The sequence below is a fragment of the Ranitomeya variabilis genome, chromosome 2 (genome assembly GCF_051348905.1).
Source record: "Ranitomeya variabilis isolate aRanVar5 chromosome 2, aRanVar5.hap1, whole genome shotgun sequence".
Taxonomy (NCBI): Eukaryota; Metazoa; Chordata; class Amphibia; order Anura; family Dendrobatidae; genus Ranitomeya; species Ranitomeya variabilis.
Window position 1 is genome coordinate 551,819,345 of NC_135233.1, and position 18,878 is coordinate 551,838,222.

General features: G+C 44.9%; 2 protein-coding genes across 3 annotated transcripts in view; both read left to right on the top strand.

Annotated features, from left to right (window-relative positions):
* Positions 1-9,372, top strand: part of LOC143807028 (inactive hydroxysteroid dehydrogenase-like protein 1) — a 47,346-nt gene extending 37,974 nt beyond the window's left edge. For both annotated transcript variants that reach the window (XR_013221621.1, XR_013221622.1), the window contains exon 6: positions 9,252-9,372. The gene's annotated coding sequence lies outside the window, so the exon portion shown is untranslated. The remainder of the gene's footprint in view (positions 1-9,251) is intronic.
* Positions 7,179-18,436, top strand: LOC143803877 (uncharacterized). Its single transcript, XM_077281638.1, has 6 exons — positions 7,179-7,243; positions 9,252-9,905; positions 9,987-10,061; positions 17,243-17,311; positions 17,398-17,780; positions 17,892-18,436. Exons 1-5 carry the CDS (start codon positions 7,179-7,181, stop codon positions 17,435-17,437), a joined length of 903 nt encoding a protein of 300 aa, XP_077137753.1. The 3' UTR covers positions 17,438-17,780; positions 17,892-18,436.
* Positions 18,437-18,878: the final 442 nt, after the last annotated feature.

Sequence of the window (18,878 nt, forward strand, 5' to 3'; positions counted from 1 at the left end):
GAGCCCAGGGACAGACGACCGACGAGCGGGGGCGCCATATCTTCTTATCTTTTTAGGGTGCCAAACTCCGCATGTAGGAAGGTGCGCACTAGGTGTAGATGTCAGGGAGAGAGCACTTCTTCCAACACCTGGTTGCCATTAGACTCTGCACCATTGCTTGCACTGGTTACATGTAAGGTCAGGACTTCTGTTACAGTAAGGTGTATATGATCGACAGAAATCCTTATATTACTTAGTTCTGCCTTCATTGTCCTTGGTGAGGTTTCCATTGAGCATATCAGTTTCTGGGTATCTTACCACCTTTGTGCACCTAGGCACGCCAGTTACGTTTCCTTGCATGCTACATGTTGCTGGTTTCTGTCTATTTTCCATACCCTGCAGAATAGGTATATGATACAATAGGGCTTGTCGGTTTCTATCCATCCTCTACTAAGGAATATATAGCTTAGCCCAGGGACAGCTGAAGCATTAGTGGAGCGCTATCTCTCGATAGTTTATTTAGGGTGCCAACCTCCGCATTTAGGATGGTGCTCATTGAGTATAAGGTTATAGGGCTAGAGCACCCTGCTGACACCTTGGTGTGAGACACTTTTTCACCATGTATGCATAGTCTCTACACTTTGATCATTTAGAGATCATGATTTCAATATTTTAGTACATACAGTGGGGGAAATAATTATTTGCTCCCTTGCTGATTTTGTAAGGTAGCCCACTGACAAAGACATGAACAGTCTATCATTTTAAGGGTAGGTTAATTTTAACATTGAGAGGTAGAATATCAAAAATAAAATCCAGAAAATCCGATTGTATAAGTTATATAAATGTATTTGCATTTTGCAGTGAGAAATAAGTATTTGATCCCTCTGGCAAACAAGACTTAATACTTGGTGGCAACACCCTTGTTGGCAAGCACAGCTGATGTTTTTGTAGTTGATGATGAGGTTTGCGCACATGTCAGGAGGAATTTTGGTCCACTTCTCTTTGCAGATCATCTGTAAATCATTAAAGGGGTTGTCCACTACTTTCAATTAACCCCCCAATGTATCCCCCCGGGGCCCCTGATGAATTGTGTAATTACCTTCCGTTGCCGTTTTCGCCTGTGAGCGGCGCTATGGCGGCGGCTGAGTCCGGGTCACGTGACCCCCAGGCTGCAGCCGCCGCTATTTCCGCCGACGTCACGTCAATTTCCAGACTCTGGAAATTGACGTGACGTCAGTAGCAGGCGTGAGCCAGCCTCACAGTCAGCAGTCACTCATCAAGAGTGACTGGGCTGTGGGCGGGGCTGGTGGCTGCAGGCCTGTGCTGGGGGCGGGCGGGGCTAGGCAGGTATGAGTGTGCGGGCGCTGGTGCTGTGCGGTCCGGTGCTGTGCGGTCCGGCGCCGGTGCTGTGCGGGCCGGTGCTGTGCAGGCATCGTCCGATGGGACTACATCGGGCTATGCCTGCTACAGTGACAGTGAGTGACACATTAGCCAATGATGGGACAGTAGTAGTCCCATCATCCGGCTAATGTGTTGAATGTAAAAAAAAAAAAAAAAACCACACATATACATACAGTACATACATACATACATACATACATACATACATACATACATACATACATAGAACACACATACAGAACATGCGACGACATGCAGCATGCGATGACATGCGCCATGCGACGACATGCGCCATGCCACATGTGACATGCGACATGCACCATGCGACGACATGCGGCATGCGACACCTTGCGACATGCTACATGTGACAACATGCGACGACATGCAGCATGCGGCGACATGCAGCAACATGCACCATGCGACGACATGCGCCATGCGACGACATGCGCCATGCGACGACATGCGCCATGCGATGACATGCGCCATGCAACATGTGACATCATGCGACATGCACCATGCGAAATGTGACATGCACCATGCGACATGCCACATGCAGCACGCTACATGTGACAACATGCGACGACATGCAGCATGCGACATGCTACATGTGACAACATGCACCATGCGACGACATGCACCATGTGACATCATGCGACATGCACCATGTGACGGCATGCGACGACATGCGCCATGCGACGACATGCGCCATGCCACATGTGACATCATGCCACATGCAGCACGCTACATGTGACAACATGCGACGACATGCAGCATGCGGCGACATGCAGCAACATGCACCATGCGACGACATGCGGCATGCAACGACATGCGCCATGCGACGACATGCGCCATGCAACATGTGACATCATGCGACATGCACCATGCGAAATGTGACATGCACCATGCGACATGCCACATGCAGCACTCTACATGTGACAACATGCGACGACATGCAGCATGCGACATGCTACATGTGACAACATGCACCATGCGATGACATGCACCATGTGACATCATGCGACATGCACCATGTGACGGCATGCGACGACATGCGCCATGCGACGACATGCGCCATGCCACATGTGACATCATGCCACATGCAGCACGCTACATGTGACAACATGCGACGACATGCAGCATGCAACAACATGCGGCGACATGCGTCATGCGACGACATGCACCATGTGACATGCCACATGCAGCACGCTACATGTGACGACATGCAGCATGCGGTGACATGCACCATGCAACGACATGCGCCATGCGACGACATGCACCATGCGACGACATGCATCATGTGACATCATGCGACATGCACCATGTGACGGCATGCGATGACATGCCCCATACGATGTCATGCAACGTGTGACATAATGCGACATGCCACATACAGTACATACATACAGTACATATAACATAGAGTACATACTCACCATCACTTGTCACTTTGATCCCCGAAGCCAGTGTCATCTGTAAAAAATATTAAAATAATAAACAAACACTATACTCCCTGATCCGCAGAAATCCAATTAAAACGAGTGTCCCTCGACGATCTCCCGTGGAGAGCAGGAGCATCAGCTGATTCAACCACTCTCCAGGGGCTCCAGGAACACAAAGAGGGGAGGAAGGTATCCTTCCACAATGTATTCCCCACAATGTATTCCTACGCCCCTGTGAGAAAATAGTCCCTAGTCTCACTTTATGCCATTGCTGTTGAGAAATTTTCACAGGCAGCAATTGCCATAAAGTGAGACTTTGTCCTAAGGTAACCTCTCAGTGATGCACTGCAGGAGCCATTGTCTCCTGTCAGTGTGTCACTGAGGGTCCTATAGAGCAGTGACATCACCCGATGTCACTGTTCTACAGGGGAGATCGTCGTGGGACACTCGTTATCAATTGGACTGCGGCGGACAGGTAGTATACGGTTTATTATTTTACGTTTTTTGCAGGCGCTGAAGTATGGTAAGTATGGTTAAATGAAGAATAATAAAATACTTTTTTCCTAATGTGTGTGTGTTTTATTAACCCTTTCTTACTATTGGATTAATAATGGATGGGCGTCTTATTGACGCCTCTCCGTTATTAACCCGGCTTAATGTCACCTTACAATAGCAAGGTGACATAAACCCCTTATTACCCCATATCCCACCGCTACACGGGAGTGGGAAGAGAGGGGCTAAGGGCCGGAATTGGCGCATCTTACAGATGCGCCATTTCTGGGGCGGCTGCGGACTGGTATTTGTAGCCGGGGGGGGGCAATATCCATGGCCCCTCTCTAGGCTATGAATATCAGCCCGCAGCTGTAGCCTTTCTGGCTATAAAATATAGGGGGACCCCACGTCATTTTTTTTGTGGGGTCCCCTATTTTAATAGCCAGTAAATGCTACGCAGACAGCTGCGGGCTGATATTCATAGCAGGCTACAAATATTGGCTCCCGGCCATCGGCTTTCCCCCTCTGGCGCAGAAAATTTCGCGGGAGCCCACGCCATTTTTTTTTTCTTTAATTTTTTTTATCTGAAACATATTGTTCATTAACCCCTTTCTGCCAGCTGACGGAATAGTACGTCAGCTGGCAGTATCCCCCTCTTTGAGGTGGGCTTCGGCGGTGAGCCCACTTCAAAGCCGCAACATGTCAGCTGTTTTCAATACAACAAAAAAAAATTTACATGATCGCTAAACGGCATAGCGAGAAAAAAAAATCAAAAGACAAAATTATGTTTTTTTGGTCGCCGCGACACTGCATGAAAATGCAATAACGGGCGATCAAAAAAACGTATCTGCACAAAAGTGGTATCATTAAAAACGTCAGCTCGGCGCACAAAAAATTAACCCTCACCCGACACGATATGTCAGAAAATATAGACGCTACAGGTATCAGAAAATGGCGCAATTATTTTATTTCTTTTTAGCAAACTTTGGAATTTTTTTTCACCACTTAGATAAAAAATAACCTAGACCTGTTTGGTGTCTATGAACTCGTAATGACCTGGAGAATCAGGGTATGTGCATACGTTGCGGATTCTGCTGCGGATATTTCCGCAGCGGATTTGGAATATCCGCAGTGCAAAATCACTGCGGTTTTCACTGCGGATTTTACAGCGGTTTCTTCTGCGGATTCCACTGCGGTTTTACAACTGCAGTTGCCTATTGTTGCAGGTGTAAAACCGCTGCGGAATCCGCACAAAGAATTGACATGCTGTGGAAAATAATCCGCTGCGTTTCCGCGCGGAATTTTCCGCAGCATGTGCACAGCGGGTTTTTTTTCCCATAGGTTTACATGGTACTGTAAACTTAGGGAAAACTGCTGCGGATCCGCAGCGTCAAATCCGCTGCGGATCCGCAGCAAAATCCGCAGCGTGTGCACATACCCTCATAATGGCAGGTCAGTTTTATGCTGTGTGCACACGTTGTAGATTTGGGTGCAGAATTTTCTGCACAAAATCTGCATCTCCTTGCAGAAAACGCCTCTGCGTTTTGGATGCATTTTTTTTCACGTTTTTTTCATTTTTTTTGCACGGTTTTGATGTGGGTTTTTTGTGTGGTTTTGGTGCAGTTCTTGGTGCGTTTTTTTTTTGCGGTTTTTGCATGTTTTTTGTGCGTTTTTGTATGCGTTTTTCAAAGCTAAATAAAGATGTATTATTGAACAAAAAAAAAAAAGATTTGTGATGTCATTATTGTCCAACCTCCTCTTTTACATTTGTCCAACCCACACTCCATTACGCACACAGATAGACAGATAGATGATAGATGAGATGGATAGACAGATCTACATATAGATAGATCTATAGATGCATACATCTATCTATTCCTATATCTATCTATAGATATATCTGGATAGATATATCTATTGATAGATGTATGGATAGCGTAGGGTGTGTGTCCACTGTCCGGATTACATCTGAATTAGCTGCAGATTGGATGCTGCGTACTTGTAGTCCCATCGGATGATGCCTGCACACACACCTGAACAGTCCCGCACACACACCTGAACAGTCCCGCACACACCCGAACAGCCCCGCACAGCGCCGCACACATCCAAACAGTCCCGCACACATCTGAACAGCCCGCAGTCCCCGCACACACCTGAACAGCCCCGCACACACCTGAACAGTCCCGCACAGCGCCGCACACATCTGAACAGCCCGCAGACCCCGCCCGCACACACATACACGCACTCCGTCACTGCCCACACACTTCCCTCCTCCCGAACTGCAGTGTTTCTCGGACCCACATCCGCATCTAAGCTGCACATCTTTTCTACATCTGCGGTTTTGCTGCGGATGTGCCCGACTCAATGCAAATTTATGGGTGCATAAACGCTGCAGTTCGGCACAAAAGAAGTGACATGCTGCGGAAAAAAAAAGCTGCGTTTCGGTGCGGCTTTATCCGCAGCATGTGCACAAGTCTGTGGCTCCCATAGACTTACATTGGTTGTGCACTACACTGCGGATTTGATGCAATTGTGTGCGGCAAAAAACGCTGCGGATCTGCAATCAAATCCACAATGTGTGCACACAGCCTTAGCATTTAGTGAACCTAGCAAAAAAGCGAAGCAAAAAACAAGTGTGGGATTGCACTTTTTTTGCAATTTCATCGCACTTTGACTTTTTTTCACATTTTCTGTTACACGACATGGTAAAACCAATGGTGTCGTTCAAAAGTAGAACTTGTCCCGCAAAAGATAAGCCCCCACATGGCCATATTGATGGAAAAATTATGGCTCTGGAAAGAAGGGGAGCGATAAACGAAAACAAAAAAGCTCCAGGGGTGAAGGGGTTTAGAAACATGGATATGGGCATATCTATGGAAATAGACATAGATATATCTGTATGTATCTATCTATCTATCTATCTATCTATCTATCTATCTATCTATCTATCTATCTATGTGTAATGGAGTGTGGGTTGGACAAATGTAAAAGAGGAGGTAGAACAGAAATGACCACAAATCTTTTTGAAGATAGAGGAGGGAGGGGTTGGGGTGTGTTTTGGAGTGGGTGTGCCAGGTGCAGAGTTACAGGCGAGTGCAATGCATCATGGAACTTGTAGTATTAGAGCACAATAACTCAGGAGAAAGGAAGTTGTCGATTAACCCCATGAGAGCTGGATCCAGCACTAAAGATGTGCTGCTACAGCATGATAAAAGGTAATATTGCTAAAATAAAGACAGTAGATGTTTTCAATGGCACATAATAGCAAGATTTATGAAAAAAAAAAAAAAAAGTTTATTGTAGTGGACAACTTCTTTAAGATTTTGAGGCTGTCACTTGGCAACTCGGAGCTTCAACTCCCTCCATAAGTTGTCTATGGGATTAAGGTCTGGAGACTAGCTAGGCCACTCCATGATCTTAATCTGCTTCTTTTTGAGATACTCCTTTGTTGCCTTGGCTGTATGTTTTGGGTCATTGTCTTGCTGGAAGACCCAGCCACGACCCATTTTTAATGTCCTGGCGGAGGGAAAGAGGTTGCCACTCAGGATTTTACGGTACACCTGAGCTTGATTGGCCACTCTTTTCCCCTTTATAATCTGGGCTCTGATACAAATCCTTGTCAGAGCTAGCAATTGCTGCATGGTTAATGGTGGGAAAGGAGCACATGTGAGAAGGAGAGTTGGAGGAGTTATCAGTGACTGTTGTTTGGTTTGTATGTGTGGTAATTCCTTATCATCTGTTTTGGTTTATTCCCCTACCTTTATGCCCCAGTACATTACTCTGTAATATGTGAGTGAATATTTGCATGCCTGGAGTTTTCTGTTAACCCTTGTTTGTGTTACCTTTTTTTCGGGTTGGTGTACTGTGATGCACAGTAGCGCCCCCTCTTCACTGGGTCGGGGAAGAGAACAGACGGATGACTATCTCAGGAGGTAAGGCAAGGGTGGAGACCCTGGCGTCTTCACCTACAGAAGTATCCCATTGAGTAGGGTGATCTAGGGTGCCCCCTAGTGTTAGGGACTGGGAAGGAGCCCCTGGTTTCATTCACCCCCCACATCCGATCATTGGCTCGCTCTTTTTATCTGCATCTCAAAAACATTTCTAGAATTTGCCCTTTTCTTACTTTCGACTCTGCAAACACTCTTAGGCTACTTTCACACTAGCGTTTTTCTGCAGACGTCGAAAAGCGTAGTTTTGGTCAAAAAACGGATCCTGCAAAATCTCCCGCAGGATGCGTTTTTTTCCCATAGACTTGTATTGGCGGAACTTGGCGATGCGTTGTCTGGAAAAAACATTGATTGTAACTTTTTTTGTCTGCGTCTGGAAAATATGTCGCGACGCATCCTGTGGCAAGCGTCGTTGGCTAGAATGGAAGCCTATGAGCGGCGGATGCGTCGGGACACGTCTTTTGACGGAATGCAGCGCTGCAATGCGTTTTTTTACACTGAGCATTCTCAGAAGCAGGATTTTGTTGCCAATTCACCAGACACCCCCAAATCTATATAAACCAGGCCTGGGCCTTCAACTCCAAATGTGCCAGCAAGAACACAGAAGACAGCATCTGCCCAGCCTGCCAGCATCTTCCCTGCCAGCGTCCAGAGGCCTGCCAGCATCTGCCCAGCCTGCCAGCGTCCAGAGGCCTGACAGCATCTGCCCAGCCTGCCAGCGTCCAGAGGCCTGACAGCATCTGCCCAGCCTGCCAGCGTCCAGAGGCCTGACAGCATCTGCTCAGCGTCCAGAGGCCTGCCTGCTACAGAACCTGAAGCAAAAGGTTTCCAACCAATGTGAGTATTTACTGCCATTTTTGCGTGCGTCTGTGAGCATGTGTGTGCGTGTGCATGTGTTTGTGTCTGTATTGATGTACTGAATACAGCACGAGGCCTGCCAGCGTCCTGCACCAGCCTTTGTCCTGGCAGAGTACAGCTCCAGCATGAGGCCTGCCATTGTGAAGCCAGTCAGCGTCCAGCTCCAGCCTGATTCCTGCCATTTTTGCGGTCGTCTGTGGGTGTATGTGTGTGTGTGTGTGTGTGTGCGTGTCTGTGTGCGTCTTGTGTTTTTGTCCTGTGTTTTTTGTGTGTGTGCATCTGTGTGTGTTTGAGTACGGCTGTGTGCTTTTGTGTGTGGGCGTGCGTTATGCCTTCACCTGTGTACTTGCATGCATGTGTCAGTGTGTTTGCGGGTGCATGCGTCCGTGCACTTGCATGTTTTTTTAATGACTGATGTATTTACCAAGTTGAGTGGTCTGTGAAGCATGTGGTTTCAGTGTGTCAGCGTGTGTGAGCATGTGTATTGCGTGTGTTTTTTGTTTTTCCGCTAAAAATTTATTTGCGGTTTGATTGCTGAAAACCTTTCCACTTGATGTACTTGTATTTAAAATAAAGAGCATTTTAGCTCCTATTGTGATGTTACAAAAAAAAATCCCAAAACTTAAAAAATAATTAATAAAAAGTTTATTACAAATGTCCGCAGTATCATTTCACAAAGGTAAAAAGTGGTGTATGTACAAATGGCCACACATGAAAAACTGTGTTGGGTCTGGTTTTTTTTGTTAAGATTAAAGGTCTTTTTAAAAAAAAAAAATAAAAAAAAAGGGAAATAAAATTTGTTAAAATTTGGTAAAGTTATTTTATAATGGATCTTTTAAAGTCACATATGTGATCAATACATTTTGAAATGGTGTGAAGGCCTTTCAATTATACAAGAGGGTTATTTTTGGTGGTGGTAGGGGTAAATGGTTTTACAGCTTGCACATACTATTGCAGTAGGGAATCCAGCTGAAAGACTGGTGTGTGACTTTGGTTATTTATTTTGGTGGTTTATCTCAAAACTTTCGCTGCCGGCCTGCATGAACATTGCTCTGATAATGTCATCTGGGTAGTTATTAAATCTTTTACGCGTGTGGGGGTTGTTTCTAACTATATAAACTTGTCATACTTGCAGAGCCACAAGGGACCACTTCCGCATTCCAGACGCCATCCGGACTAGGACCCACGGAACAACTGCCGCATTCCAGACGCCGCCCGGACTAGGACCCAGGAACCACTGCCGCTTTGCTGATGTAAGTATTAAACACCCTACATCTTCAATTTCAATGTGTATAGTAGATTACAAGGGTGTTTTTACTTGCACAGCCACAAGGGACCACTGCCGCATTCCAGACGCCGTCCGGACTAGGACCCACGGAACAACTGCCGCATTCCAGACGCCACCCGGACTAGGACCCAGGAACCACTGCCGCTTTGCTGATGTAAGTATTAAAGACCCTACAGCTTCAATTTCAATGTGTGTAGTTGATTACAAGGGTGTTTTTACTTGCACAGCCACAAGGGACCACTGCCGCATTCCAGACGCCGTCCGGACTAGGACCCACGGAACAACTGCCGCATTCCAGACGCCACCCGGACTAGGACCCAGGAACCACTGCCGCTTTGCTGATGTAAGTATTAAAGACCCTACAGCTTCAATTTCAATGTGTGTAGTTGATTACAAGGGTGTTTTTACTTGCACAGCCACAAGGGACCACTGCCGGCAGACCGTCCAAAAATATCAATGTCTTCTTCTGAGAGCCCTTCTCCACTGCGACAGCGAGTTGCGGTAATTTTCATTTTTTACTGTTTTAGGTGCTATACTTAAAGTGTCGTTAAATCACTAAATGCATTAATTATGTTTTCACAGGAAGCTGAAGCAGCCGAGGGACTCTCAGAAGGAGACGAGAGGGGTGGAGAAAGACAAGGAGCGGGTTCACAGAGTGTAAGTTTTGCCGAAACAGCTTCACACATCACCGAACACCCAACACATACAAAACACTTCATCATACATCACAGTACACATACAACATATGGCTACCTAAGGCTGGTTTCACATTTGCGTTTTTTGCCGCTGCGTTTTAGCGCAAAAAAAGCATGCGTTTTTTTCCCTATATTTAACATTAACCCCTTCACCCCCAAGGGTGGTTTGCACGTTAATGACCGGGCCAATTTTTACAATTCTGACCACTGTCCCTTTAGGAGGTTATAACTCTGGAACGCTTCAACGGATCTTGGCGATTCTGAGATTGTTTTCTTGTGACATATTGTACTTCATGATAGTGGTAAAATTTCTTCGATATAACTTGCGTTTATTTGTGAAAAAAACGGAAATTTGGCGAAAATTTTGAAAATTTTGCAATTTTCCAACTTTGAATTTTTATGCCCTTAAATCACAGACATATGTCACGCAAAATACTTAATAAGTAACATTTCCCACATGTCTACTTTACATCAGCACAATTTTGGAACCAAAATTTTTTTTTGTTAGGGAGTTATAAGGGTTAAAAGTTGACCAGAAATTTCTCATTTTTACAACACCATTTTTTTTTAGGGACCACATCTCATTTGAAGTCATTTTGAGGGGTCTGTATGATAGAAAATACCCAAGTGTGACACCATTCTAAAAACTGCACCCCTCAAGGTGCTCAAAACCACACTCAAGAAGTTTATTAACCCTTCAGGTGTTTCACAGGAATTTTTGGAATGTTTAAATAAAAATGAACATTTAATTTTTTTTCACACAAAATTTATTTCAGGTCCAATTTGTTTTATTTTACCAAGGGTAACAGGAGAAAATAGACTGCAAAAGTTGTTGTACAATTTGTCCTGAGTACGCTGATACCCCATATGTGGGTGTAAACCATTGTTTGGGCGCATGGCAGAGCTTGGAAGGGAAGGAGCGCCATTTGACTTTTCAATGCAAAATTGACTGGAATTGAGATGGGACGCCATGTTGCGTTTGGAGAGCCCCTGATGTGCCTAAACATTGAAACCCCCTACAAGTGACACCATTTTGGAAAGTAGACCCCCTAAGGAACTTATCTAGATGTGTGGTGAGCACTTTGACCCACCAAGTGCTTCACAGAAGTTTATAATGCAGAGCCGTAAAAATAAAAAATCATATTTTTTCACAAAAATGATCTTTTCGCCCCCAATTTTTTATTTTCCCAAGGGTAAGAGAAGAAATTGGTCCCCAAAAAATGTTGTGCAATTTGTCCTGAGTACGCAGATACCCCATATGTTGGGGTAAACCACTGTTTGGGCGCATGGCAGAGCTTGGAAGGGAAGGAGCGCCATTTGACTTTTCAATGCAAAATTGACTGGAATTGAGATGGGACGCCATGTTGCGTTTGGAGAGCCCCTGATGTGCCTAAACATTGAAACCCCCTACAAGTGACACCATTTTGGAAAGTAGACCCCCTAAGGAACTTATCTAGATGTGTGGTGAGCACTTTGACCCACCAAGTGCTTCACAGAAGTTTATAATGCAGAGCCGTAAAAATAAAAAATCATATTTTTTCACAAAAATGATCTTTTCGCCCCCAATTTTTTATTTTCCCAAGGGTAAGAGAAGAAATTGGTCCCCAAAAAATGTTGTGCAATTTGTCCTGAGTACGCAGATACCCCATATGTTGGGGTAAACCACTGTTTGGGCGCATGGCAGAGCTCGGAAGTGAAGGAGCGCCATTTGACTTTTCAATGCAAAATTGACTGGAATTGAGATGGGACGCCATGTTGCGTTTGGAGAGCCCCTGATGTGCCTAAACATTGAAACCTCCTACAAGTGACACCATTTTGGAAAGTAGACCCCCTAAGGAACTTATCTAGATGTGTGGTGAGCACTTTGACCCACCAAGTGCTTCACAGAAGTTTATAATGCAGAGCCGTAAAAATAAAAAATCATATTTTTTCACAAAAATGATCTTTTCGCCCCCAATTTTTTATTTTCCCAAGGGTAAGAGAAGAAATTGGTCCCCAAAAAATGTTGTGCAATTTGTCCTGAGTACGCAGATACCCCATATGTTGGGGTAAACCACTGTTTGGGCGCATGGCAGAGCTTGGAAGGGAAGGAGCGCCATTTGACTTTTCAATGCAAAATTGACTGGAATTGAGATGGGACGCCATGTTGCGTTTGGAGAGCCCCTGATGTGCCTAAACATTGAAACCCCCTACAAGTGACACCATTTTGGAAAGTAGACCCCCTAAGGAACTTATCTAGATGTGTGGTGAGCACTTTGACCCACCAAGTGCTTCACAGAAGTTTATAATGCAGAGCCGTAAAAATAAAAAATCATATTTTTTCACAAAAATGATCTTTTCGCCCCCAATTTTTTATTTTCCCAAGGGTAAGAGAAGAAATTGGTCCCCAAAAAATGTTGTGCAATTTGTCCTGAGTACGCAGATACCCCATATGTTGGGGTAAACCACTGTTTGGGCGCATGGCAGAGCTCGGAAGTGAAGGAGCGCCATTTGACTTTTCAATGCAAAATTGACTGGAATTGAGATGGGACGCCATGTTGCGTTTGGAGAGCCCCTGATGTGCCTAAACATTGAAACCTCCTACAAGTGACACCATTTTGGAAAGTAGACCCCCTAAGGAACTTATCTAGATGTGTGGTGAGCACTTTGACCCACCAAGTGCTTCACAGAAGTTTATAATGCAGAGCCGTAAAAATAAAAAATCATATTTTTTCACAAAAATGATCTTTTCGCCCCCAATTTTTTATTTTCCCAAGGGTAAGAGAAGAAATTGGTCCCCAAAAAATGTTGTGCAATTTGTCCTGAGTACGCAGATACCCCATATGTTGGGGTAAACCACTGTTTGGGCGCATGGCAGAGCTTGGAAGGGAAGGAGCGCCATTTGACTTTTCAATGCAAAATTGACTGGAATTGAGATGGGACGCCATGTTGCGTTTGGAGAGCCCCTGATGTGCCTAAACATTGAAACCCCCCACAAATGACACCATTTTGGAAATTAGACCCCCTAAGGAACTTATCTAGATGTGTTTTGAGAGCTTTGCACCCCCAAGTGTTTCACTACAGATTATAACGCAGAGCCGTGAAAATAAAAATTCTTTTTTTTTTTCACAAAAATGATTTTTTAGCCCCCAGCTTTTGTATTTTTACAAGAGTAACAGAATAAACTGGACCCCAAAAGTTGTTGTCCAATTTGTCCTGAGTACGCTGATACCCCATATATGGAGGGTAACCACTGTTTGGGCGCATGACAGAGCTCGGAAGGGAAGGAGCGCCATTTGGAATGCAGACTTAAATGGATTGGTCTGCAGGCGTCACGTTGCATTTGCAGAGCCCCTGATGTACCCAAACAGTACAAACCCCCCACAAGTGACCCCATATTGGAAACTAGACCTCCCAAGGAACTTATCTAGATGTGTTGTGAGAACTTTGAACCCCCAAGTGTTTCACTACAGTTTGTAACGCAAAGCCGTGAAAATAAAAATTCTTTTTTTTTTTCACAAAAATGATTTTTTAGCCCCCAGCTTTGTATTTTTACAAGGGTAACAGAATAAATTGGACCCTACAAGTTGTTGTCCAATTTGTCCTGAGTACGCTGATACCCCCTATGTGGGGGGTAACCACTGTTTGGGCACATGACAGAGCTCGGAAGGGAAGGAGCGCCATTTGGAATGCAGACTTAAATGGATTGGTCTGCAGGCGTCACGTTGCATTTGCAGAGCCCCTGATGTACCCAAACAGTACAAACCCCCCACAAGTGACCCCATATTGGAAACTAGACCTCCCAAGGAACTTATCTAGATGTGTTGTGAGAACTTTGAACCCCCAAGTGTTTCACTACAGTTTGTAACGCAAAGCCGTGAAAATAAAAATTCTTTTTTTTTTCACAAAAATGATTTTTTAGCCCCCAGCTTTGTATTTTTACAAGGGTAACAGAATAAATTGGACCCTACAAGTTGTTGTCCAATTTGTCCTGAGTACGCTGATACCCCCTATGTGGGGGGTAACCACTGTTTGGGCACATGACAGAGCTCGGAAGGGAAGGAGCGCCATTTGGAATGCAGACTTAAATGGATTGGTCTGCAGGCGTCACGTTGCATTTGCAGAGCCCCTGATGTACCCAAACAGTACAACCCCCCCACAAGTGACCCCATATTGGAAACTAGACCTCCCAAGGAACTTATCTAGATGTGTTGTGAGAACTTTGAACCCCCAAGTGTTTCACTACAGTTTACAACGCAGAGCCGTGAAAATAAAACATATTTTTTTCCCACAAAAATGATTTTTAGCCCCCCAAATTTTTATTTTCCCAAGGATAACAAGAGAACTTGGACCGCAGAAGTTGTTGTTCAATTTGTCCCGAGTACGCTGATAACCCATATGTTGGGGTAAACCCCTTTTTGGACGCACGGGAGAGCTCGGAAGGGAAGGAGCACTGTTTTACTTTTTCAACGCAGAATTGGCTGGAATTGAGATCGGACGCCATGTCGCGTTTGGAGAGCCCCTGATGTGCCTGAACAGTGGAAACTCCCCAATTCTACCTGAAACCCTAACCCAAACACACCCCTAACCCTAATCCCAACGGTAACCCTAACCCTACCCCTAACCTCACCTCTAACCGTTTAATGAACATTTTCTGACAGTCATAAGTGCCACGTATTTAAGTGCCACATATTTAAGTGCCACGTATTTAAGTGCCACGTGTTTAAGTGCCACGTGTTTCAGTGCCACGTGTTTCAGTGCCACGATATTTCAGTGCCACGTATTTCAGTGCCACGTACTATAAATACTATAACTATGTGGTTATACGTGGCACTGAAATATCGTGGCACGTAAATACGTGGCACTTAAGTACGTGGCACTTAAGTACGTGGCACTTAAATACGTGGCACGTAAATACGTGGCACGTAAATACGTGGCACGTAAATACGTGGCACTTAAGTACGTGGCACTTAAGTACGTGGCACTTAAGTACGTGGCACTTATATACGTGGCACTTATATACGTGGCACTTATATACGTGGCACTTATATACGTGGCACTTATATACGTGGCCACTGAAATATCGTGGCACTTATATACGTATATAAACGTATATTTTAGTGCCACGTATTTCAGGTTAGGGGTAGGGTTAGGGGTAGGGTTTTTTTTGTTTGTTTGTTTTCTTGTGTTTTTCTATAAAAACGCATGCGTCTAAAAACGCATGCGTTTTACCACGTTTACATGCGTTTTTTCACACATGCGTTTTTTAAAAAAACGCATGCAGATAAAAACGCAAGTGTGAAACCAGCCTAAAAGACGCTTTTTATAGCAAAAAAGTTTTTGCGTCTCCACATTTTGAGACCTATAATTTTTCCACATTTTGCTCCACAGAGTCATGTGAGGTCTTGTTTTTTGCGGGACGAGTTGACGTTTTTATTGGTAACATTTTCGGACACGTGACCATTTTTGATCACTTTTTATTCCGATTTTTGTGAGGCAGAATGACCAAAAACCAGCTATTCATGAATTTCTTTTGGGAGAGGCGTTTATACCGTTCCGCGTTTGGTAAAATTGATAAAGCAGTTTTATTCGTCGGGTCAGTACGATTACAGCGATACCTCATTTATATCATTTTTTTATGTTTTGGCGCTTTTATACGATAAAAACTATTTTATAGAAAAAATAATTATTTTGGTATCGCTTTATTCTCAGGACTATAACTTTTTTATTTTTTTGCTGATGATGCTGTATGGCGGCTCGTTTTTTGTGGGACAAGATGACGTTTTCAGCGGTACCATGGTTATTTATATCCGTCTTTTTGATCGCGTGTTATTCCACTTTTTGTTCGGCGGTATGGTAATAAAGCGTTGTTTTTTGCCTCGTTTTTTTTTTTTTTTCCTTACGGTGTTTACTGAAGGGGTTAACTAGTGGGGCAGTTTTATAGGTTGGGTCGTTACGGACGCGGCGATACTAAATATGTGTACTTTTATTGTTTTTTTTATTTTATTTAGATAAAGAAATGTATTTATGGGAATAATATTTTTTTTTTTTTTTCATTATTTTGGAATATTTTTTTTTTTTTTTTTTTACACATTTGGAAAATTTTTTTTTTAACTTTTTTACTTTGCCCCAGGGGGGGACAATACAGATCGGTGATCTGTCAGTTTGCATAGCACTCTGACAGACCACCGATCTGAGGAAAGTGCAGGCTGCTTCACAGTGCCTGCTCTGAGCAGGCGTCTGTGAAGCCACCTCCCTCCCTGCAGGACCCGGATCCGCGGCCATCTTGGATCCGGGTCTGGGAGCTGCAGGGAGGGAGGTAAGACCCTCGCAGCAACGCGATCACATCGCGTTGCTGCGGGGGGCTCAGGGAAGCCCGCAGGGAGCCCCCTCCCTGCGCGATGCTTCCCTGCACCGCCGGCACATCGCGATCATGTTTGATCGCGGTGTGCCGGGGGTTAATGTGCCGGGGGCGGTCCGTGACCGCTCCTGGCACATAGTGCCGGATGTCAGCTGTGATAATCAGCTGACACCCGGCCGCGATCGGCGGCGCTCCCCCCGTGAGCGCCGCTGATCGCGTATGACGTACTATCCCGTCGGCGGTCATACGGGCCCACCCCACCTCGACGGGATAGTACGTCAAATGTCGGGAAGGGGTTAAAAAGGCATGCTTTTTTTTGTATGCGTTTTGCCGCGTTTGACGACGCATGCGTCTTGTTGCAGAAATGCAACATGTAATAATTTCTAGAGGCTTTTTTTGCGGCAAAACGCATGCTTTTTTTGCGGCAAAAAAGCAAGAATACACACTGATAAGCCACCCCCCACCATCAAGGTGATAAAGAGATCCAAACCCTAGGGATCCTAACCCTAACCCCAACCCTAGCTATTTCTATTTATAGTGGGTTTTCTAGATGATTTTGATGATTGGCAGCTGTCACACACTTCTCAGCATGCGTTTCAAAAACGTAAACGCAGGAAAAAACGCATGTAAACGCGGCAAAATGCCGCGTTTTTTTACCGCATGAGAAAACGCATGCGTCTAAAAAACGCAGCGTTTGCACGCATTTACATGCGTTTTTTTCACCACCTGCGTTTGCGTTTTAAACGCTGCGTTTTTTAAACGCAAATGTGAAACTAGCCTAACATTTTTTTTTTTTTTTCCAGTCTGCTGCACATCAAGATCCTCCCAGCCGCTCCCGGAGCCGACGTAATCGTGGCCGCGGTCGCCGACCGGTGATTGATTTTTTTTTTTTTTTTCCTCTAGTGATAATTATATGTTTCTGTGTATTAATGTTTTTTTTTTTCCACAATATCAACAGCGTGCTCCCGACTCGGACGGGGATGACAGCATGGGGATAGGCATGCAGACACGTTTGTGACCCGTCGGCTCTGGGAGGAAGTATGCCGTAACGTTTTGCCGAGGTGGGAGGACCTTGATCCAAGGCAGCAGACTCAAGAATGTAAGTAGAAACTTTTCAGTTATGTTTTCAACTTAATGGAATGTATTTTGATTAACACTTGCTTTTATTCTTGTCTTTCCAGGTGAAAGGATTAGGAAGCGGTGGCGGTCACTCAGGGATCGCTTTAAGAGGGAATTTAACGAGGAGATGCAGGCCCCGAGTGGCTCAGCACGAAGAAGAAGGACTCCATATAAATATGGCCGGGCCCTGTCCTTCCTCCGTGAAAGTATGCTGCAAAGAGTGTAAGTATTCAACAGCACATTTAATGACCAATTGTACCTAACTTGTTTGGTTTCAGTCAGGGATTTTCCCCTATCAATATATTATTATTTTTTTTTTTATCCATTTCACAGCACCTTCTCCAGCCATCGGGCGCCTGCATCTACCTTGGCCCCCTCTGGAGCGATCTCTCAGGACCCCACCCCTCTGACCCCTTGTCTGGCCCTTCCGGTACCTCTGCCCCATCCACTTCCGCCGCCGCCAGCAGTGAAGCAGCATCGCAGCCCTCGTTACTTGAATCTGCTGGTCAAGACGTAGCGTTCCCTTTACCCCACCCTTCTGATCCTGCCACCTCTAGACCCCAATAGGTTCGTGGCGGCAGCGACAGAGGGGTCAGGAAAGGAGCTATGGTCCTGAGTTCTTGCATCTGAATGCATCCTTCCAAAGCTCTTTCAAAATTTTGGGAGAGCAAGTGACTGCTGGTTTCAGCATGGTGCAAGCACGCATCAGTGAAACCAGCAGGGAAACCAGCAGTCGCTTGGAAAGGATGCATTCAGATGCAAGTCAAGCTCCGGCCAACCTTTTTTTCCAATCAATGCTGAGGAGCATGGAAAAGCTTTCTCCTTTTCCAAAGACTTTATTTGGATTTTAAAATAACAGGCAAGAAAAGGGAATAAAGGCGGGATAGGACGGTGGGGGGGGGGGGGGAGGAGGGGGGGAGAAAAAGGGGTAATAAGGGGGAGGGTAAAGAAGGGAGGGGCATAGGGAAAAATAGCAATGCAACACAATAACAACAGTGATATACACTTATAGGGTACATAATGTCCAGGTCATAAGGTTTAAACGAAACAACTGCGAACCAACGCATAGACAAACAAACGAGAGATTGCAAGCCAATTAAGGCCAATCATATGTGAGCAAATATTTAACAAGGATTGAACCGTTAGATAGTGCACGGAATATACAATTAAATGGCATTGCACCTAGAATTTGGTGGTGAGGGAATTAAGTAATGGGGGACGGAAAGGCCTTGTCCCATTTGTTCCATTTTTTGTAAATTCTTGCAAACTGATTGCTAATCAAAGCAAATTTCAGTTCATGTGATCTGTGTTGCTGGACTA